Below are 23,588 nucleotides of genomic sequence, written 5' to 3' on the forward strand. Positions count from 1 at the left end.
TGAAGAAAAGCTGCTGGGGCAGTGAGGACCTTCAAGGAAGAAGCACAGAACCATATCACTGGGTAAAACATTGTTGGGTAAAAATGCATTCTGTTTTGAATTTGTTGATTTTTTCTTTAAAATAGAAAGCATCCCTAAGGGCCTGCACTCGGTCTTCATGAGTCATCAGAATACACATTTTTGGCATTCCTTCCCGTGAAAAGCAGCTCTCTTTGCCATAAACAGCCATATCCCAGCAATAATATTTTGGGAAGCTAAATCGTGATGCGTGGGTCCCCTTAGTCAATATTTCTTACCGTTGGCTATCCCTTCTGCTTTAGAAGTTTATTCAAAACAAAACAAAAACCAAGCCAAAAACCCATCCTAAACCCAATAAGGAGTCATTTTGAAGACACTGACCTTGCGTGGAAATTGCAGAACTTTGATTCTGGTCTCTCAGCCTGATGTCCTGTCCGTGGAGGGCATGGTCGCCATCTGCGGGGGGGTCACTTCTGAATGTCCCGATGGTTGTTTCCGCTTGGCCGTGGGGCTGGGCCCACGTGCACCTGCACTCCCGCAGGCTGGAGCCCAGGCTTTGCGGGTGCTGTGGTGTGTAACCGGGCTTCCACCACTCTTTCTGATGGCAGGTTTTGGCCCAGACTCTGCTTTCTCCCTGCGTGCAGACTTAGCCCTTGAGAGATGGAAACCCCTCCCACACCCGGAATTATTTGGCCCCAAATATCAGTAGTGAGAACCGCTGGTGTAAGTGAATGGGAACCATTTCCACGTCCACCCAAGAGCTGAACACTTAGACCACGGGATGCTTTTCCTGCCTGCGTGCCGGCACCACCGAGGAGAGGCTGGATGTGTTCTTCAGCCCCTTGCAAACGGCTCATTTGTCTCTGTTTTGTCAGATCGAGCGGCGCCTGGACACGGTTCGGTCAATGTGTCACCATTCGCACAAGCGTCTGATGGCATGTTTCCAGGGCCAGCACGGCACCGACGCTGAGAGGAGATACGTGAGTAGCGGATGTGACTCGCGGCCGTGGTCCTTGTGTCTCTGTGAGGCTTTGCATGCTGCAGCCCATTGGTTTTCCTCAAGCAGGAGCAGCAGCGTTGCCTTGCTGATTTATACCTTGTATTGCCATTTACTCTCATGCCACTTGCCTGACCAGAACGTTCTTTTGTGCTTAAGATGTTGCTGAGCTAAGTAAATTAAATCTTTAAAAAAAAAAGATGTTGCTGAGCCAGGGGTGCCTGGGTGGCTCAGTGGGTTAAAGCCTCTACCTTCGGCTCAGGTCATGATCTCAGGGTCCTGGGATAGAGCCCCACATCGGGCTCTCTGCTCAGCGGGGAGCCTGCTTCCCCCCTCTCTCTCTGCCTGCCTCTCTGCCTACTTATTATCTCTATCTGCCAAATAAATAAATAAAATCTTAAAAGCACAAAAAACCGAAACATTGCTGAGCCAAAAGCCCTGCTCACACTGAATTTTCTCCAGGTGCTTTTAAAGACTTAGTGAGCCATCTGTCATTGATAAGACAGATGTCTGTTAGGAATGCTTTGATGGCAAAAAAGCTGAAAGGCTGTCTTAAATGGACTTGGAAAATGGACATAATTTATTGGCTTACTAACTGAAACGTCCAAAAGCTGGGGTGGACTTGAGGTAAAACTTGGGCTAGCATTTCCGTGGTTTGACCAGAACCCCACTTTCTTTCCTTCTGTCCCTTCTGTCTTCTTCAGTGTCGGCTTTATCCCTACATGGGCACCTCTCAGTGGTCCCAGGTTGGTCACCAGCAGCTTCCATGAGCTACTTGCTTCCTTGTGCATGCCTGGCAGGAATAGAAAGCGTGCTTCAGTAGTTTTCTTTTTTTTTTTTTTCCTTTTTTTTTTTTTTTTCAGTAGTTTTCTTAATGGAGTGGGAAATCTTCTTTTTCCAGGTCTTCGGCAGGTGGAAACCACCTCCCATTGCATTGGTCCATATGGAGCCATATTTCCCATTCCCGAACATTCCCATTCCACCCTGGTTACTGTGGTCAGGGGTGAGGTTGGAGAGGAGCTGGGGTGTGCTGGTTGGCTTAAGCTAATTGGGGCCCAGCCCTAGAGTGTGGGCTGCAAAGCCACCTCCAGCTCCCAGGCTTTATTGAGCCCCGGGTGAATCCCTAAGAGAAGTCAGGATGCTGTCATAGAGAGGAAGAGGGCTGAACTCCAGGAGAACCGTCCAATGTGTCCATCCAGTTCCTCCTGTGCCCCTGGCAGCAGTGGTCATGGGGCCGCCCCATCCTTGGGTTTACGAGATCCGGGCTCAGCTGCATATGCTAACCCTTGGAAGCCCATATACCATTAAGGTGATAGTTTCAGGGGCATCCTGGGAAGCTGTGATTTGCCGCCGTGTTTTGTCTGTCACCGGCTGTCACAAAAGGAAGAACTGGCATGCGGGTGGTCTGTGTCACCCTTTGATTTTTCCTACAGACATCTATGGGACATCGAGCCAACAGGGTTATTCCTCTCTTGTGCAATACTTGCTTGGCTGCAGTAGGTATAGACCAACGAGTGGAACTTTGCACACACCCACGATCGTAGGAATGCCGGCCGCAGGTCCAGTCCCACAGAACCAGAGCCAGTTCCCTCGTCCTGTCCCCACGCCTCTTCCCCGCTTGCCATGGCTTCTGTTCTACTGATTCTTTTCACACGGTACCCTAAGGCTCTGTCCTCCTCCTTATTCTCCCAGCCACATTCCTTGGGCCACCTCCTCTGTTCTCATGGCTTCTGGCTCATGTGTTTATGCCAGCGACTTCTAAACCATCTCAACCAAGCAGAAACACTTCCTTCCCCCATGTCTGTTTCAGCGTGCGTGACCAGTTCTTCCTCTGTGTTGACTCTCGAGTTCCACCCACCCTGTTATGCAAGCCAGAAACTGTAGGGTTACTTTAGGTCCCCTTTCCTTTTATCCTCACCCTCCCATAGCTGCTTGATTAGCAAGTCCTGTGATTGGGAATATCTTTTGAATCCCTCACCTCGGCTCCCATCTCTGCCACCTTTGCCTTAAAGCAAAACCTGATTACCTCTCACCTGGACGGTGAGGTCATTCCCTCAACTTCAGTTCCTGCCTCCGGTTCCCTTGTTTTCCAGCCTGTCTCCAGCCAGATCACCAGAATGTTCTGAAGTGTCATCTTTCTGCCTGAAAAAAAAAAAAAAACAACTTAGCTTCATGGTTCTCAAGAAGGACTACAAGTACACCCCTGGGGAGATTTGGGAAAATGTAGAGACATTTTGGGTTGCTGTAGGAACTGGTGTTTGGAGGGAGGGGACCAAGATGCCAAACATTCTGCAGTGCCTGGAGGGGTAATTCCACACCGGAAGTGGCCCCTAATGCCCATGGTGCCTCTTTCAAGGGGGTGCTGGCTGCTTCCCGGTGGTGGGATTAATAGTCCAAGCTCTTCAGCATGACAAGCCCTTTGTAATCTGACCCCATTTCCCCTGACAGTCCCGGTGTCTCCCGCTTCCTCCCATTTGTACTGGGTGCCTTGTCCTTCATGTTCCCTCTGACTGCTTGAAGACACAACCTGGGTGTCCCATATACTCCTTAAAAACAAACAAACGAGTATTTATCAAATGCCTACAGTATACAAATGCTAGAGACAGAAAATGAAGAAGAGGTAGTCTCCACCTTAAAGGCGCTCACAGCCCGGTGGGGAGAGACACACAAAGGGATCATTATAAAATGATGTGCGTAAGAAAGTGTGCACAGGGTATCATGGGAGAACCAAGAATGGGGCATCATGGGACGAGAGAGGTAGTCAGGCGAGGCTTCCTGGAGGAGGTGGTAGCCCCGCAATAAAGGAGGGCAATGAACGGCAGGCGATGGGCATATGCTAGGCAACAGGGGCAAAGGTGCCCGACCCTCATTTCTAAAACCTAATGCCAGAGGCTTTCTTTTCCAGCCTCAGATAGAAGAGCCAAAGACAGAGCTCTGAGGCTGTCTACACTGCGCACGTGGGAGGAGCAGTCACCATAGAAACGATAGAAGATAGGTGACCACAGAGGTCGTACAATGCGGAGAAAACAGCAGCAGCCTCTAGGGCCCTAGAATACACGGAGGAGCCTCTCAGAGGCTTGCACGTGTGTGAAGAGACAAGACTCAGAGGCGGTGGTCTTCTCAGCCTAAGACCTGGCCACGGCAGAGCTCATGCTGTGCGTCCTGTGAGACCTGGAGTGACTGCTTTTTGTGCAGTTGGCATGCATTTTATAAATTATGACTTTAGAACTTTTTCAATGAATCCCTGGTGATAAAAAAGCTGTCCGTGCCTCGGCAGTGTGCAGCTGTGATCGTGGAGGAGCATGGCGGTGGTCGATAGCAGCTTCATCAAGGAGCACAGGGTTACGTACGCGCAATGTCCTTATTTGTGTACATCAGGAAACAGGATTGTCGCAGCTTTGGGGTCAGAGCCTGCAAACCACAGGCTCTCTGATACTTGCAAAGGAGACTCCTCTTTTTATGATTTTTTTTTTTTGGTCCAGAGCTCCAGAGTTGCACAAAGTATATTTCTCCTGATTATTGCATTTATCCTAGATTTAAATTCCCTCAGAAATTCAGCATTACTGGGTGCCTGGGTGTAGTGGTGCGCGTCCAGCTCTTGGTTTTGGCTCAGGTCATGGTCTTGGGGTCATGAGATCAGACCCCATGTTGGGCTCCGTGCTCAGCATAGAGTCTGCTTGAGATCCTCTCTTCCTCTCCCTCTCCTTCTGTCCCTCCCCACCCCTGCCTACGTGCTCACTCTCTCTCTCTCTCTCAAATAAAATGAATAAATCTTAAAAAGAAAGAAAAAGGCAGGCAGCATTACGAAAATGTCTGAATTATGCTCACTATGTTCAAGGCACGCTGCCTGTTTTCTCCTGTTTTCCTGGTCTGGAATTGTAGAATCTGGGAATGTCTCCTTGTGGGGCAGGTGAGGCCTGCTATTTACTTACTTGAAAACAACTTGAGAAGACAAGAGATGGGTAAATACAGTTCTTGTTGTTTATCTTGGCATTTCAATATACTGTTTTGAATAGTGTATTTATAGTATATTTAGTATAAATAGTATATTTTTATATAGTATATTTCACCATAGTTACGTGGTGAAAATCCAGTATGTACAGGAGAAGGTAAAGCGAGGGCTGTCCCAGTCCTGTTCCCCAGGCACCCTGCTGCCCTCTCCGGAATGACCAGCACTGGTAGTTTCTTGTGTAGCCCTCCAGAGACATTCTCTACTATGCAAGCAAATGTGGTGCATGGAGCCCTCTGAAAACAGGGAAGGCAGGTGACATGCGACAGGTCAAGGCTCAACAGTGCCATGGCAGGATGGACCCTGCATCTTTGCCATGAGGGCCCTTTATACTGGGAAGGCAAAGCTGTGTGGAGCCCTGCAGTACTGAATGCGGGTTTTTTTGTTAGCAGATTGTGTTATCGCCAGCCCCTGGTACTTTCCAGGCCCCTTCGACCCATATTCTGAGATGAGCTGTCAGCCAGTGGTGGCAAGGCCCTGACCCGGGGATCAGGCCATGGGCACGGGGTTCTGGCTCTGTGGACCCTAACTGGGGTGCCTGGCCAGTCCACCTGACTTCCCCGGGCTTCAGGTCCCTTGGCTGGACAATTAGAACAGTAATTAGAGGATCCTTATGGTCATTTCCAGCTGAACAATGAATCACTAATAGGCTTTGGGCTTAAATACCATAAAAAAACCTTTTTCAGATACTCAGCCAGATATTTTTCGATACTTAACTGAAGCTATTTCGTTATGATTACAGCCAAATTAAGAGCCAATTTAAGAATGAATATTCTCAGGGCACCTAGGTGGCAATGTTGTCTAAATGACCAACTCTTGGTCTTGGCTCAGGTCATGATCTCAGGGTTGTGAGATCGAGCCCTGTGTCAGGCTCAGCACGGAGTCTGCTTAAGACTCTCCCTCTCTCTCTGCTCCTCCCTGCTCTCTCTCTCTCTCTCTCTCTCTCTCTCAAAAGAAATAAATAAGTCTTAAGAAAGAATGAATATTTTAGCAAAAGTTTTTGAAATTAACATTTTATGTTACGTATTTGTTATGATCATCAGAGAGCAAAGTCTGTGTCTTCTATTCCCAGTGTCTGGGACACAGTATGCCCTTGATTAATTAAAAATGACAGCTAACAGCAACCACAACAATGATACTAGCAGTCAGCACGTACTGAGCAGTTACCACGTGCTGGGCACTTGACGCTGAATGTCACCATAGACGGGACAGCCCTAGGACACCTGCGTTGTTACCACGCCTCTGTATCACCCAGGCATGAGGACATGGACATAGAGCTCCCATAGCTTCTGCCTTCGAGATCAGAACCTGAATCCAGACAGGCTGTCTCTTACCTGTGCGGTTTGCCTGGAGGAGAAATTACTAAAGGGTGACCTGAAGCAGGTCATCGAGAATGGGTATCAATAATAGTGAAACCAACACATTGTCTTCTGCCTTCCAGAAAAAACTCCCGCTGACCGCTCTCGCTCAGAACATGCAAGAAGCATCAACTCAACTGGAAGAGTCTCTGCTGGGGTAAGAGACGGCTGCCTGCAGGGAGAGAGCCCGGAGTCCCGTGGGTCAAGCGGGGGTGGGTGGGTCGGTGGTGTGTGGGGCAGCCGTCTGTGTGACGGGGACCGTGAGCGCGACGGCGTGGCTCGTCCACCAGGAGAATGGTGCAGTCTCTGTGGGGAAAAAGTGGGGTCCGGGCCACTGGGATGGTAGAGAATCTTCCATTTAGTAGGAGCAGGGCTGGAGACAGGTTGAAAGGGCTGCGAGCAAAAGTGATCAGTAGGATCCATATTTATTTCCCTGAGCCTGGGTGTAAAGAATGGATCTCTTTCCTGTTCCGGCTGTTGACTCAGGTTTACAGACTCTGACCAGTCCCTTCTGGTCCTTAAGAGTCACTTCCTAGGGGTCACCTTGGTGGCTTAGTTGGTTAAACATCCGCCTTTGGCTCATGTCATGATCCCAGAGTCTTGGGATTGAGCCCCACGTCAGGCTCCCTGCTCAGCGGGGAGTCTGCTTCTCCCTTCCCCTCTGCTGCTCCTGCTCCCTCTTTCTCTCATGCTTTCTCTCTCTCTCAAATAAATAAAATCTTAAACACACACACACACACACACACACACACACACACACACACACACAAACAGGGGTACCTGGGTGGCTCAGTTGGTTAAGCATCTGCCTTCGGCCCAGGTCATGATCCCAGGGTCCTGGGATCAAGCCTCACATCAGGCTCCCTGCTCAGCCGGGAGTCTGCATCTCCCCATCCTTCTGCCCCCTCCCCCACTCATGCTCTCTGTCTTCTGCTCTTTCTCTCAAATAAATAAATAAAATGTTAGAAAAAAATAGAAAAATAAAAATAATAAAATGCAGATTCTTTGGCTACCTAAATTTAATATTTTGTACGATAACATGAAATGTCAACCTTGCAAGACAGTTATCAACTCCCTAGAGGCATAAGACACATTGATAGCATACATGTGTTAACAGCCTTTTTCATCCTAAAGCATAAATCTGTAGACTCACATTTTAGGCAATGCCCAAAACATGTAACGTTTTTGAGGTTCTACGGTGTGGCCCCCTGAAGCGTTCCCATCATGTAGAGAGCAGAACTGGCCCAATACAGTAATGAGGTGCCTGATGCTTGTGGGGGTGTCTTGTGTTTTTAAAGGAAGATGCTGGAGACGTGTGGTGATGCCGAGAATCAGCTGGCTCTAGAACTCACGCAGCATGAAGTCTTTGTTGAGAGAGAGATTGTGGAGCCTCTGTGCGGCATAGCAGAGGTGGGTACTTTGCCGGGAGGCACAGAAAAGCTGAGACTAGCGTGGGCTGCGTGGTGAATGGTTTGCTTGTGTCTATGATTTTAACAGTAACCAGTGGCATTGATATACGCTTCTTTTTGGAAAGAAGGGGAATAAATTGAGGGTACAAAATCCTATGCCTACGAGAAAAATAGAAGTAAATAAGTATTGCCCTTTCAAATGTTAAGTTTAAAACCCCAAAGCTTATCCCATCCGATATGTGGTATGTTCTTCCTAGGTGGAGATTCCCAACATCCAAAAACAGAGGAAACAGCTCGCTAAATTGGTGTTAGACTGGGATTCGGTCAGAGCCAGGTAAGGCAGAGCTGTAAAAATAACCAGTAATGCAGGATTATTGTCCCTCCCTCAGCAACCGTCTCGTCCCCAACACAGATGAGAGAGAGGCCAGTTGGTGGACAAGATGCAGGTTTCCAGACTCAGGCACTTGACCTGTAGACCAAGTCACACCCACTTCCACCTGCTTTTTAGGGCTCATTCTCCCAAGCGTGGCAGTGGGGATAATGTTAGAACATCCTGTTCTTAGTGAATCAGCAGTAAAAAGAGACAGGGGGGAAAAAAAGAAGGAAAAAAGAAACCTAGATAAATGTTTTAAGGGGAGAGGGGTCAGGGGCAGGCTGTTCTACGAGTGTTCGTTGCTTGGATAGGGGATCGTAGGAATAAATAGATCTGTGATCTTAGCAGTTCTGAGGGTCCTGCCATGTCCAGACTCCGTGTAGTTATGATACTTTCATGATCAAATGCTGCTCTCAAGAGGGAGCAACTCCCATAGAACTAAGTAACCATCCCAGAGGGCTGCTGACTTGTGGGTTGATGCATGATGACGATCTCTAGAGCCTCGTGGCAGGACTCCAGCCTAGCTCTGTCCATGAGTGACTTACGTGGCTTTCTTCTTGGACGAGAGTGGGAAATCATGGAGGCAGCCACCCCTGGCCCTGTCCTTTCTCAGACTTTATCACAAAGGTTGCTAAACTTTCTGTAAAGTATTTTCAGCTTTGCAACCCATGTGGTCCCTCTCACAGTTATTGAACTCTGCTGTTGTAGCACAGGAACAGCTCTGGATCATAAGTAAATGAAAGTGTGGCTGTCTTCCAATAAAACTTTATTTAAAAAAAAAGTGGCTTTGTTAGCTCTCTGTTTTTGTTTGCTTTTTTGTTGTTGTTATTGAAGAATAATTGGCACACAATGTTGTATTAAGTGCACAACACTGATTTGACAATTCTCCACGTCGCTCAGTGTTCACCAGCGTAAGTGTCGCCCCCATCTGTCCCTGTGCAGCGTTACTACAGTGTTCTCGGCTGTACCGCCTATGCTGGGCTCTTCACCTCTGTAACTTACTTACTTGGTAACTGCGTTCTCATTGCAGTCCTGTGAAGTGGATACGATTATTTCTCTCTGGCAAATATGTGGAGAGACAGCCATCGTTTCCTGAGCTTCCACCTGTGACATGTTTTTTTATTGCAGATTTAGAACATGGGTAGCAATTCTACAAGGCAACCTTTCCTCGTTTCTAAAATACCACTGAGTATCAATGCACCACTGATTTAATACCTACTTTTTTGAGGGACGGGGTCGGGGGGAGAAACGCCACTCCATTCAATGTACAAATCACTTGTCCTGATTGAAGAAACGTTGAGCTCATACAAGGTAATGATCATGGTAAAAATAATTGCCACCACTTACCGGACACTTGGCACGTGTGAGGCCCTGAGCTCCGTGCATGGTCTGTCAGCTCACTTGATTCTTCCTCCAGTTCCTCTCATTCTGCTCATTCATGTTTTCGACAGATCTCAGTTGGGTGCAAAAGAGACTTCTTTTATCGATCAGGGAGGGGCCTGCACAGAGTACCCACATGACTTGCTTCATGCCTCAGAGAAGATAAACGTCTGAGCTAGGTCCTTGGCTTAAAGTCCACCGTCTTGTCTCCTTGTCACACGGACACCTGTGATTAGAATCATCTGGGCCAGTACTGGGAGTGGAGGCCACCCTGAGGTTGATTTTTTTTTTTTTTTTTTTTTTTTTTTTTGGCCACAGATAAGGAAGCATGTTCTAATGGTTAATTAAATGAGGCCGTGAATGCTCCCTCACTAGAGTTGGCTGAGTGACATTATAGATGCTTATCTGCTGGAAGCTTCACATGTACGGTACATGTATCCTGGAGGGGATTTCTACACAGATTCTTTTTTTTTTTTTCCATTTTATTTATTTTTTCAGCGTAACAGTATTCATTCTTTTTGCACAACACCCAGTGCTCCATGCAAAACGTGCCCTCCCCATTACCCACCACCTGTTCCCCCAACTTCCCACCCCTGACCCTTCAAAACCCTCAGGTTGCCCCAACCTCCCACCCCTGACCCTTCAAAACCCTCAGGTTGTTTTTCAGAGTCCATAGTCTCTTATGGTTCGCCTCGCCTCCCCAATGTCCATAGCCCGCTCCCCCTCTCCCAATCCCACCTCCCCCCAGCAACCCCCAGTTTGTTTTGTGACCCCCAGTCATTTATGGTTTGTCTCCCTCCCAATCCCATCTTGTTTCATTTATTCTTCTCCTATCCCCCTACCCCCCCATGTTGCTTCTCCATGTCCTCATATCAGGGAGATCATATGATAATTGTCTTTCTCCGATTGACTTATTTCACTAAGCATGATACGCTCTAGTTCCATCCACGTCGTCGCAAATGGCAAGATTTCATTTCTTTTGATGGCTGCATAGTATTCCATTGTGTATATATACCACATCTTCTTTATCCATTCATCTGTTGATGGACATCTAGGTTCTTTCCATAGTCTGGCTATTGTAGACATTGCTGCTATAAACATTCGGGTACACGTGCCCCTTCGGATCACTATGTTTGTATCTTTAGGGTAAATACCCAGTAGTGCAATTGCTGGGTCATAGGGTCGTTCTATTTTCAACATTTTGAGGAACCTCCATGCTGTTTTCCAGAGTGGTTGCACCAGCTTGCATTCCCACCAACAGTGGAGGAGGGTTCCCCTTTCTCCACATCCTCTCCAGCATCTGTCATTTCCTGACTTGTTAATTTTAGCCATTCTGACTGGTGTGAGGTGATATCTCATTGTGGTTTTGATTTGTATTTCCCTGATGCCGAGTGACGTGGAGCACTTTTTCATGTGTCTGTTGGCCATCTGGATGTCTTCTTTGCAGAAATGTCTGTTCATGTCCTCTGCCCATTTCTTGATTGTTTATTCTTTGGGTGTTGAGTTTGCTAAGTTCCTTATAGATTTTGGATACTAGCCCTTTATCTGATATGTCGTTTGCAAATATCTTCTCCCATTCTGTCAGTTGTCTTTTGGTTTTGTTAACTGTTTCCTTTGCTGTGCAAAAGCTTTTGATCTTGATGAAATCCCAATAGTTCATTTTCGCCCTTGCTTCCCTTGCCTTTGCCGTTGTTCCTAGGAAGATGTTGCTGCGGCTGAGGTCGAAGAGGTTGCTGCCTGCATTCTCCTCAAGGATTTTGATGGATTCCTTTCTCACATTGAGGTCCTTCATCCATTTGGAGTCTATTTTCGTGTGTGGTGTAAGGAAGTGGTCCAATTTCATTTTTCTGCATGTGGCTGTCCAATTTTCCCAGCACCATTTATTGAAGAGGCTGTCTTTTTTCCATTGGACATTCTTTCCTGCTTTGTCGAAGATGAGTTGACCATAGAGTTGAGGGTCGATTTCTGGGCTCTCTATTCTGTTCCACTGATCTATGGCTACACAGATTCTTGATCTGCATTCATGGTCTTGTCCACTTAACCAATCAAAGCAGTTATCAGAGAAATAGACAGTGGAGTTTCTTTACTTCTTCCTGTGGCTCTTCCCCGGAGGAAAATGATCCTAGCTAATGACTACTTACCGCTTATTTTCTAAGCAGGAATCTGTTATATGGCAGATATTATCCGCACACACTTATGCATGCATATGTATATGTATTTGCTCTCTCCCTGATTCCGTATGATGGTGCTGCCAGGCAGATGCTGTTGGCTATCTTCGTGTTATAGATGAGTTTACTGAGGCACAGAGAGGTTAAGTCATTGCCCAAGGTCACACAGCTAGTGGCGGGAGAGCCAGGCTTCAAACTTGAGCATGTCTGACTCCGAAGTCCAGGCTCTGTGCGCTCACTATACAGCATCACCAAGCTGAGCTTGGCAGACTCGTTGAAGCTCCACTGTGGGGAAGTGCCTCACGCCAGGAACTGGAGAGAAGGAAGAGCATGCTGTTGTGGGAGGGCGGGGGCGGGCAGGGCAGCAGCTGGAAAGCTTGATGAATTGCTAGCATGGCTTTTCATCTCTATAATATCCATGTTTACATTGAAATTGCTGGCACTTTCCAGAATAGCACACATAATCCAGACTCAAACAGAAGGTCAAAGCGTACTTGAAAACCACACGGAGATGGTTTTAGATTACCATTCCCCCTGCACTCGCCTCCTCTTGCTATGGTATAATTCTTCCTTTTTTCAGTGCTTCTCACCTACTGTGAAGGGAATGCGAATATTCTGCATTACGGTTCAGATTTGTTGAAAATTTGGTCTTTAGTATATTAATTCTAACAACTGTTTTTTGTCCTGCAAGTGCTTTGCTACCTATGAATTGCTAGCTGCTTGACTGAAGTTCTGGGTTTTACATGCTGGCAGTAATCACAACTGAGGACGGTAGCAGGAAGAGTCATAGGAGCCCAAGAGGAGGACTGACTCCCAGTGGCACAGGAACATTCCAGGTCAAGGCAGGAAAGTGCAGGGGTGTTTCACTGCAAGGATGCCATGACTGGACACCACCAGAAAGGGGTTTTGTGACGTGATTTCCAGCAGTGGGGCATGTATGAGACAAGATGTGGTAGATTATACTCCAAGCAGATAGCTTTGCAAGAGTCCTGTCATGCTTGCTTCCATTCCTGGAGGATAAGCTCAAGAGAGGCTGGCATCCGATGTATGCTGTATTTTTTGGAGAAAGTCTGGCTCCCTGAGGGCCCTGACTCTATAAGGTCGAGAATGTGCAGCTGCTTTTCAGATGCTGGTTGCCCCCATGTTTTGCAGGTGGAACCAGGCTCACAAATCTTCAGGAACCAACTTCCAGGGGCTTCCGTCAAAAATAGATACCCTAAAGGAAGAGATGGATGAAGCTGGAAATAAAGTAGAACTGTGCAAGGTACGAGACTTCCCTGATAAATAATAGTTGCATCAGCCTGGTTCTTGCAAATGACAGATGAAAGGGTAAATACTGTAGATTATTTAGTGTTTCACACAAGTCCTATCAGAATACTCTGCATGATAGGAAAGGTGGGTTTTAGTTTCCTCTTTATTTTCTAAGACCCTGTGTTACTTTATAATGAGAATAAGACGCTCTTCAAAAAAAATGGAAGCAGGGGCACCTGGGTGGCTCAGTTGGTTAAGCATCTGTCTCTGGCTTAGGTCATGGTCCCAGAGTCTTGGGATCAAGCCCCGCATCAGGCTCCCTGCTCAGCAGAGATCCTGCTTCTCTCTCTGTCCCTCCCCACCACACTTACGCTCTCTCTCCCTCTCTCTCTCTCTCTCAAATAAATAAATAAAATCTTTAAAAATTTTTTAAAAAATAAAATAAATTCGAGTAGGATATTTTCTAAAATAACAAAAATAAATAAATATTTTATTTAAAAATAAAATAAAGAATAGATGAAAAAAAAATGGGTGGGAGAAAACCATAGCAAAACATATAAAGTTACACCAATTAAAACAGTGCACAATAGGGGTGCCTGGCTGGTTCAGTCAGCGGAGTGTGTGATCCCAGGATGTCTTGAGGTTGTGAATTTGAGCCCCACACTGAGTGTAGAGATTATTTAAAAATACATTTTTAGGGCGCCTGGGTGGCTCAGTGGTTTAAGCCACTGCCTTCGGCTCAGGTCATGATCTCAGGGTCCTGGGATCGAGTCCCGCATCAGGCTCTCTGCTCGGCAGGGAGCCTGCTTCCCTCTCACTCTCTCTGCCTGCCTCTCTGTCTACTTGTGATCTCTCTCTGTCAAATAAATAAATAAAATCTTTAAAAAAAAATAAAAATACATTTTTAAACTTTTTTTGGTCAAGATTTTATTTATTTATTTATTTATAGAGAGAGAGAGCGCGCGCACGCACACACTAGCCAGGAGAGGGGCAGAGGAGGAGGGAGAGAGGAATCTCAAACAGACTCCCCACTGAGCACAGAGCCCTTTTTGGGACTTGATCTCACCACCCTGAGATCATGACCTAAGTCAAATCCAAGAGTCAAACACGCAATGGACTGAGCTACCCAGGCACCCCCCCCCAAATAAAATCTTTTAAAAAAATGCACAAGAAGAAAAAAAAAGCATAAGAGCCACAAAAATAATCTGTGGAATAGCATAGGTTTTCTAGAACCAATGCTATTATTTTAAACAATTGAATGTCTAGTAAAAGGGGTCATGATATATCCACAGAGAAGGAAAGGATTATTTTTAAATGTTGCTAGGGCAATTGGTTTGTAATGGGGAGAAATATAATTTTTTATCTCCTAAAATAAATTCCAGATTAGATGGTTAAGTGACTACACCTATCTATGAAGACAGATCTTTATTCTCAATGTTATTTGTGGTGGTAAAGAAACAGGCTTTGGTGAATCTTAAGATCTGCGTTTTTCTTCCTCTTTTTATTCATCGTTTTCTGAAAATGGAGTCTATTCTTTCAGATAGTGTTAGGAATATAATATTTTAGTTTGTTCAGGTCATACTATAATTCATTCTTCAAGATAGTGAACTTTAAGATCAGTTAACTACAGAGGGGTGCCTGGGTGGCTCAGTGGGTTAAGCCTCTGCCTTTGGTTCAGGTCATGATCTCAGGGTCCTGGGATCGAGCCCCACATCGGGCTCTCTGCTTAGCAGGGAGTCTGCTCCCCACCCACCCGCCTGCCTCTCTGCCTACCTGTGATCTCTATCAAATAAATAAATAAATAAATAAATAAATAATTTTAAAAAAAGATCAGTTAACTGCAGCAAAATGAATAATAATAATTATTATTTTAATTAATCAATTAACTAATTAAATATTAATAATAAAATGAATAAAAGTAATATAGTGGCTGGAATTAAAACTGAACTCACAGGGGCGCCTGGGTGGCTCAGTGGGTTAAAGCCTCTGTCTTCGGCTTGGGTCATGATCCCAGGGTCCTGGGATCGAGCCCCGATCAGGCTCTCTGCTCTGCAGGGAGCCTGCTTCCTCCTCTCTCTCTGCCTAGTTGTGATTTCTCTCTGTCAAATAAATAAAATATAAAAAAACAAAACCAAAAAAACCTGAACTCACAAAGTCATGTCATACATAGCCTTTGTATTTAAAAAGATGATATTCAGATAAATGCTGCTGATAAAATAGTCTCATAGTGGCTTATTCTTGTTCAGAAGAGTCATAACTTCACTAATGTAATTACATAGCTTTCCTCAGATCCAGTCTAACCTGGATCTCAGCTATCGGGTACTTATCGGACATGAATTTGGCAGAGGTCTTAGGAGTCTGAACTGGTGTGTTATTGGATGATGTGTCTTCTCTCAACTTCCACGCCATACCTTCTCATTTCAAATGGTGAAAAATTGTGGAAATAGTTTCTGTCTCTCTTTATGCTAACTTCTGGGTAATTTCCTGAGATTTAAGTTCTTTTTTTTACTGATTTTCTCTTTAGCTACGTCTCATCTACTGTATAATTAATTAACATCGAGTTTTGAATTTCATTTACTGTGTTTTTCAGTTCTAATTCTTCAAAGTCAGCCTTCTTTGATGGTGGATTGTTGTTTTTGCTTTAATGTTTAATCATTTTATATATACTTATCATAACAGTCTTGGGTAATTCTGTTTCCTCTGTGAGAGCGGTGGGCTTTTGCTTCATGGTGGATTGTTGCCTCCTGTGTTTTGCAATTTTGTATTGTATGTTTTACAATTTTGTATTTTGAGCTCATTTGAAGACTTTGTGGGATCCTTAGGTATTGGCAGTGATTCTCCCTAGAGAGTGTTACCAGTTTGAGATCATTTTTTTTAAAGATTTTTTTTTATTTGAGAGAGGGAGAGAAAATGAGCAGGGGGGAGGGGCAGAGGGAGAGGGAAAAGCAGACTCCCCGGCAAGCTGAAGCCCAATGCAGAGCTCAATCCTGGGACCTCCAGATCATGATCTGAGCTGAAATCAGACGGTTAACCGACTGAGCCACCTAGGTGCCATTTGAGGCCATTCTTAACTAAATTTTCTCAGTTTGAGGGTCCCTGGACCACACATACAGTAAACTCAAACTTCGGAGCCTCATGAAGGCAGATCCGTGTTTACAAAATCCAGGGTAACATTATTACTTTCCTAGACCCAGAGCCCCATGCAAAACACAGATACTCTAGTCTTTCCGTACACTACTGATCTCCACTTATGCCAGGCCTTTTTTTTTTTCTTAATTCATTTTTCAAGTTTTTATTTACATATTTATTTTATACACATGTGGCAGTAAAAATATAACATTTCTTTCTCTCCTATTTTTTTTTTTTAAAGATTTTATTTATTTATTTGACAGGGAGAGATCACAAGTAGCAGAGAGGCAGGCAGAGAGAGAGAGGGAAGCAGGCTCCCTGCTGAGCAGAGAGCCCGATGTGGGACTCGATCCCAGGACCCTGAGATCATGACCTGAGCTGAAGGCAGTGGCTTAACCCACTGAGCCACCCAGGTGCCCCTTCTCTCCTATTTTTATGCAGATGGGAACATAGCATACATCATGCTCTATACTTCACTCTTGATAAGGAATATTAGTCATATATCTTGGGGATCATCCCCTATCATTCCTCTAATAAGCTTCCTTATTTATTTATTTTTTTGTCATCCCAGTTGATGGACATTTGTTTTTTTTTAAGATTTAATTTATTTATTTGAGAGAGAGAGCAAGCATGAATGGGGGGAGGGGCAGAGGAAGAGGGAGAAGCAGACTCCCCACTGAGCAGGGATCCCTACACAGGGCTCGATCCCAGGACCCAGGATCATAACCTGACCTGAAGGCCAATGCTTAACCAGCTGAGCCATCCAGGTGCCCCACCAGTTGATGGACATTTAATCCCTGGTTCTTTCTGTGACATTTTGCTCTAAGAGTCCGTGAATACTAATTCTGAGATGCCATTTTCTTCAGTGACCTGTCTTCCCTTCCACTCACCAGGATCAACTTGCCGCAGATATGTACAACTTTATGGCCAAAGAAGGGGAGTATGGCAAATTCTTTGTTACGGTAAGTACCTCGCCTTGCTGAAATATGAAAGCATTGTAAAAATTGAGTCATTTTAGCTTTTTTTGCAAAAGATTTCATTTTTGGTTTTGCTCAGCCATTGTGTGTGTGTCCATCCGATGCTAACGTTACTTTTGTTTTTGAATGTGGGTCTGTTCTCAGTTATTAGAAGCCCAAGCAGATTACCATAGAAAAGCATTAGCAGTCTTAGAAAAGGCCCTTCCCGAAATGCGAGCCCATCAAGGTAATGTAACCTGCGTGCTGGCTGATGCCCCCTTTCCTAAGCCTCTGCCACTTCCGCCTCTGTTCTTCTTCCCCCTGACTCCTTTGCATGCCTCTCCTCTGGGTGACGCCTCTCTGCCTAGGAGAGTACTATCTCCCAGCATAATTTCATCTTTCCTCGCCACATTCTCTAATTTCTTCCAAACCTAGATTAACCTACTAATGGGACATTCGCAGTGGTTCTGACATCTTTAGTTGAAGAGAAAGCTGGACCCTTTGGGGATGGCTGCCTGCATGGGTCTTCTGGTCTTACCCTCTTCCAAGTCCGTTATTCAGTCCATTGGGTTCAATTATGACCCTGTGATTCCAAGAGCATACATTCTGGGGAAGATACTGTGGACCTTCTGAAAGGAATTTTAGAAGCCAGTACTGGGGGGCCCATCATCGGCGTCACTGAATCATCGGGCCGTGACCCTTCCTTCCCCCTCTTCCTTGTGATCCCACAAGGCTCTGGTTCTTAGCACTCACATCCTGCCCACTGTACTCAGGCTCTCAGCCGACTTCACCCACACAAGTCATGAGTGGACTGAGCTTTCTCCTGATGCTCAGTTTTACCTGCACATTAAAGCTTTTGACTCTTAATTCTCTGATTTGCCATCAGAGCGTCTCCCCGCAGAGATCATTAGACACAGCTGAGGCAGAAGTTGCCCTGTCTTCTTTGGCTATCTCGTACTATCTTGCTTGCGTAGACCACACGTTGGGCGCTTAGGTTCCCCCTGCAGAACCTTTGGTCTTGAGCTGAAGAGGATCAAGCCAGGTGCTGAGTGTGGTGACTGTGTGATCTGGGAAGCGAGTCAGCAGGTGTATGGGTGGGATGTTTGTGTTGGGGGTGTGCACACTCACTGGCATCCTCGAGGCTGTCACTTCTCCTAGTTTGAGGAGGGTCCCCACAGCTTCTGGCTTTGTGCCTGAAAGGTTTTGGATGACAGAATTCGAAAATTCTATCTTGACCACCTGCATAGTCAGGTCTTCAGCCATCTTGAGTAAATGCATCTGATTGACTCTTCGTAGGACGAGCTGCCCTTGCTTTCCTAAGTGATCTAATATCCTTGTTGGGGGACGATGCGGTTGAGTTGCAGTGCGAAGGAGTGAAGCTGCTGGCAAACATTCAGCCTTGCAAGGGGCAGGCTCTAGTGGGGCAAGTTCCAAATGCCAAGAGCGTGTATCTATGGGGTTACCTACCCTGTGCCTGGCCCTGTGTAGGACAGAATAGGAAGCATCATCGTCTTAGCCTTTGAATGCATTAAAGTCTGGTTTGGAGCTGACTGACAAGCATTAAAAAAGAGAAAATTGGGTTTCCTGAGCAGGACTTTTTTTCCCCCCTAAGACTTTATTGATTTATTTGAGAGAGAGCATGAGAGGGGAGAGGGGCAGAGGGAGGAGAATCTGACTCCCCCCGAGCAGGGAGTCCAATGCAGGGCTCAATCCCAGGACCCTGAGATCAAAACCCGAGCTGAAGGCAGATGCTTAACTGACTGAGCCACCCAGGCACCCCTGTAAACTTTTTTTTAACGAATTTTTTCCCCAAGGTTTTTGTTTTTTTTTTTTTTTTTAAACAATTTTTCCCTCCAAGTCTGTTTTCCCTAGAGAAGTATGTCAGCAAGTGACAGGGAACAGGAAGAGGGCAGGGGAGAGGCTGAGAGTGGAACAAGGAGCAGGTGTGCGGGGCAGAAACCCAACAAAGGAAACATGATCCATCTTTCTCTCCAAGGTTGCCAAGCCTTGGGATTCAACCCCTTCCACTTCTGCTTGTCCTCCCATCTCCCTATTGTCTTAGTTCCTATCTTCCTCTTTCTTTTTCTTCTTCTGTTTTCAGAAAGACTCAGAACATCCTTACAGTAGGAAAAAAAAAACCACCTTGACCCCACAGCACTGGACCCCTGTGCACCCCAATCTCACATGCACTGTCAGCCAACCTTACTTGGTACCTGCCTGTCCACAACACAGTGCCCTGTTCAATCTCATCGTATTCCGTTCTTCTGGTAGGCTCTCTGAATGTCTCGTTTCCACCAGCCAGCCCTTCACACTGTGCAGTCTTGCTTCTACTCCCAGTTACCCTTCTATTAAGAGTAAAAAATACTGCAGTTCCCAGTGGACCAGGCTCTTAAGTGTTGGATTCTGGCATCTGATGTGGCTTGGGCTGTCTCTCCCTTGATGGAATGTGTGCCCCTCATTGCACCTGATTGTCTCTTCCATTGTTAGGGCTGTGTATGTCCCTTCCTCATCCCTTTGTCCCCAGAGTTCCCTCATGGTGACAGCCCCCATGTCCCCTGTGTCTTCACCCTCATAGCTACCTCAGTGCTGGTTCCCTCTGAGACTCCTCTGGCTGTCCCCAGAAACTCCAGTGCATCCCAGAAAGCAAGCTGATTCCTCCCCCAGAACCAGCTGTCCTTTTCTCCTCTGTGTCTCCTGGGTGCCACCTCCCTCCAAACCATGCAGGCTTGACCTTGGAGCCATCTTGTTCTTCCTTCTGTAGCTGGGGTCCGTCTTTTCTGCCCTCTGCTGGGCCGTCCGCTCTGCTCACACCGTCCCCCCTTCTCTGGGTCCTTGTCACCTTGAGCAAGAGCTATGGAATCAAATGTAAATTCTGAGACTCAAGATCCCTGGTCTTTTCTCAGCCCTTCTTCCTGGTCTGTTTCATTCAGAGCCCCCAGCTCCCCCTTGAAGCCAACAGCAAACACTTTGTCTCCCGAGTCGTTCTAGTGTCTGTGGTCTGCGCTAGAAGTCGCAAACGGCTGTATGTCATTTTTCAAAAAATTTTGCCATCATTTAAACACCAGACACCTTCACATAACAATCCAATTTCTGACTTCTCTTGAAAGTCCTGGAAGTCTGGTGACACAGGTCTTCAGGCACTAAGGGGGTGTTCAGGGCTGCCTTTCAGTGGACCCCACGCCCCCAGCCTGACTCAGCACCTCGGGGGCCTCCTTGGCCCCTGTGGGCATCCATATCTGCGACCCTGATCTGTACCATTTTCCGGCCATGACTTAGCAAACATGTCTTGTCTTTTTAATGACTTGTATGTTTATGTGTATGTCTCGTCTTGTCTTCCCAGTTAGAAGGGTGGGGAGTCTCTGGGAATGTGGTGTGTCCACTGTTGGAGAGGCCAGCCCCTTCCGGCAGTTTGGCTCGGGAGTTGTCTAGGTAACTGGTTCTCACGTCCTCCCTCTGCCAATGTTACACCAAGGTTGGGGGTGGGGCACACTGTAGAGCGTTTCCCAGAAAGTTCCAGCAGGTGTTCGGAGAATGGGGTCAGGCGTGCGGTGGCAATGATGGCAGGTGCCATTTGCAAAACTGCCCTGGGGGTTCTGATGTTCCCCCCAGGGGAGGGGTCTCGTAGCCGTTTTCTGCTTGTGTTTAGAATCATTTAGTTAAAAGGGACAAAAGTGCAGGGGAAGGACTGGCCTCTGAGAGGACTGTCACAGAGTTCTGTCTTCTGAGAAGGGCCAGACCCCCGGATGCTCTTGCTACCAGGAATTACACTGGCCAGGGCCGGGGCCAGGGCCAGAGATGAGGAGGACGCCCACCTCCCTTGTCCTCACCCCTCTTCCACCCGGAGCCCACTTGCTCTTTCCATCGATTTTTAACTTTGTAAAAGCTTTCGGGTCGTGGACCTGGGGGTTCCCTCTTCTTCCTTCCCCTGTGTGCGGATCACGTGATGGGGCCCGTCCCGCTCTTCCACGTAGCTGAGGGTAAGGGGCACATCAGCGTCCTACTGCCTGCTTTGAACCCAGGTTCGAACAGCAAAGTGGCCGCATGACAGTTGTCCATTAACAGTGCCGAGAAGGACGTGAACCCTTCCCGTCTCTGGAAGGAACCAAGTGTTGCTCAGCAAAGTAGTTTCCACGGGCTGGTTTCCCCTCTTCTGTGTCTGTGTGCGTCGCAGGCAGCGGGGGATCCGTACGCACCCACCGGCGGGCCAAACCCAGTCAAAACGCCTCTCGTTCTAATGGAATATGTCCGTTCACAAAATTCTTGTTTCTGTTTCACTGCTCTACTGTGCGTACTCCTGCTAAGCTGCCTCACACCTCTTGTGGAATGAAGCAGAGAAGGTGACCCCAAAATAGTAGAAATGATCGCTTTACTGCTGACGCAGGCTTCAGCCTCGGCTGCTTTGGGGCTGCAGATACCGCGTGGTTTCCTACTCGGAATGTTCGGGACCTGCCTGGGCGATGGCACTCGGACGCCCTGCATGCCCTGGACATCCTGCGTTTAATATGAGTTCACATCGGCCGTCTTCTGGTCCTGTGTGATGACGCTTGGCTTGTGTTTAAAATCTTAAGAAGTTATTTCCTCTTTCACATTGAAGGAGTCTGTTTCTTGTCCTCGAGATAGAAGGCCAGTGCTGCTTTGCATGGTGAGAGTAAATTTCCTTCCAGTGAAATCCGTCTGCTCGGATGAATCCTCGGGTTAGCGCCAGAGAGGCAGCCCACCTGTCCCGAGCAGGAGCCCCCTCACGCCTTCTGCTCAGCAGCTCTCCCTGCAGGGCATTCAGGGCTCTGTTCTGAAAGTAACCCCCCAGCCTGGGACCTATTCTTGTTCTAGCACATGGTAAATAACCAAAGTAAACAGAACAGATGCTTCCCCTTTTCCCAAGCCTCAACTACCAGTCTGCTAAAAAAAAAAAAAAAAAAAAAAAAAAAATTCCCCTTTGGTGATTTGGGGAGGGAAAAAACCTCCCTACTGATGCCGTGAGATCGCTGAGTGTCTTACTGGATGGTTTGCTGCTCTAGATAAGTGGGCGGAAAAGCCAGCCTTTGGGACGCCCTTGGAGGAACACCTGAAGCGGAGTGGCCGTGAGATTGCCCTGCCCATCGAAGCCTGCGTCATGCTGCTCCTGGAGACGGGCATGAAGGAGGAGGTGAGCGGTGCTCGGCAGCCCGGCCTGCCGCCACCTACTCTGCACAGACTGACGGCTTTCCAGCTTCGGTTGCCATGACCCATATTTTAAACGGGGACCCTGCACATTTTACCTGGAACAGACACTGTGAATGAAACGAGTTTCACAGAACATTTCCCTTTTCTGCGTGTGGTACACTCTGACTTTCTTTTTCCCCACTTGATTGTTTCATTTTCGACTCTGGTTGTGATTTGTGACATTGAATTTCATTTTTTAAGAAAAATTTTTACAAGATTTTATTTATGTATTCATGTGAGAGAGAGAGAGAGAGGGAGGCCGAGGCAGAGGGAGAAGCAGGCTCCCTGTGGAGCAGGGAGCCAGATACAGGACTTGATCCCAGGGCCCTCAGATCACAACCTGAGCTGAGGGCAGATGCTCAACCAATTGAGCCACCCAGGCACCCTAATGCCCCTTAATTTTTTAAAAGATTTTATTTATTTGTTTGAGAGAGAAAGAGCAAGAGAAGGAGAGCACAGAGGGAGAGTGAGAGGGAGAAGCAGACTCTCCACTGAACAGAGAGCCTGATGTGGGACTCAATTCCAGGACCCTGAGATCATGACCTGAGCGAAGGCAGACGCTTAACTGACTGAGCCACCCACATGCTCATGTGACATTGAATTTCATGATGCACTAAATGGACCAGAGCTTCCATGAGCTTTAGTTTGCTTAAAACAGAATATTGCATTTGGGTAGTACTATGCATTTTGGTGGGGGTATTTATATTCTTATTTTATGGAATCCTTATCCCCCAGAATCCCATGAACCAAGCAGGGCAGGTCTTGGTACTCCTCTTCCTGGTGAGTGAGTTCATGATAGGGGGGAATCAAAATCAGATGCCAAATCTTCTTTTTTTCCCTTTTAAAAACCTTATTAAAGTATTTTGTACATAGAAAATGTATGCATAAGTAAACAGTTTGGTAAGTTTCCACAAACTGAACCCATGCATGTGATCAGCACCCAGATTAAGGGACACTCCAGAAGCCACCCTTGTGTTTGCTTCCACTTCCTGCCCCCTCCCCCACTGATGGGAACCCAACTTCTAGTCGCCGAGATCTGAGCTGCTCAGCTGGGGCCAATTTTGTCCACTTTGGGAGATACTTGGCAAAGTCTGGAGACAGTTTTGATGGTCACAATTTTAAAAGTGGATTTGCCGCTGGCTCTAGTGGGTAGAGACTTAGGCTGCTGCTAAAATGTCTCACAATGTGCAGGACAGCCCCCCACAACAAAGAATTACCTAGACTGGAATGTCAGTACTACTGATTGAGAAACCTTGCCTAGATTAATTTTGCTTAAAACCCACATCTTATAACACCTGGACCAGTGTCTTCATAGTCCTGCCTTTCTTGGTTGACCTT

The 23,588-nt window shown here is 46.7% G+C and overlaps 1 protein-coding gene across 7 annotated transcripts in view; it reads left to right on the forward strand.

Moving 5' to 3' along the window:
• The window catches only part of ARHGAP17 (Rho GTPase activating protein 17), an 86,186-nt gene that overhangs the window by 36,118 nt on the left and 26,480 nt on the right, over positions 1–23,588 (forward strand). For 6 of the 7 annotated variants that reach the window (XR_006816745.1, XM_045994197.1, XM_045994201.1 and 3 more), the window contains exons 3-10: positions 894–998; positions 6,466–6,539; positions 7,681–7,792; positions 8,049–8,125; positions 12,865–12,976; positions 16,986–17,054; positions 17,214–17,295; positions 22,067–22,194. Coding sequence is in view for 6 of the 7 variants with exons in the window: in XM_045994197.1 (XP_045850153.1) it covers positions 894–998; positions 6,466–6,539; positions 7,681–7,792; positions 8,049–8,125; positions 12,865–12,976; positions 16,986–17,054; positions 17,214–17,295; positions 22,067–22,194 (759 nt within the window). In the remaining variant the exon portion in view is untranslated. Of the gene's footprint in view, positions 1–893; positions 1,003–6,465; positions 6,540–7,680; positions 7,793–8,048; positions 8,126–12,864; positions 12,977–16,985; positions 17,055–17,213; positions 17,296–22,066; positions 22,195–23,588 lie in introns of those variants that run through there. The other variant, XM_045994202.1, reaches the window with a different exon arrangement.

The sequence above is a fragment of the Meles meles genome, chromosome 21 (genome assembly GCF_922984935.1).
Source record: "Meles meles chromosome 21, mMelMel3.1 paternal haplotype, whole genome shotgun sequence".
NCBI classification, from domain to species: Eukaryota; Metazoa; Chordata; class Mammalia; order Carnivora; family Mustelidae; genus Meles; species Meles meles.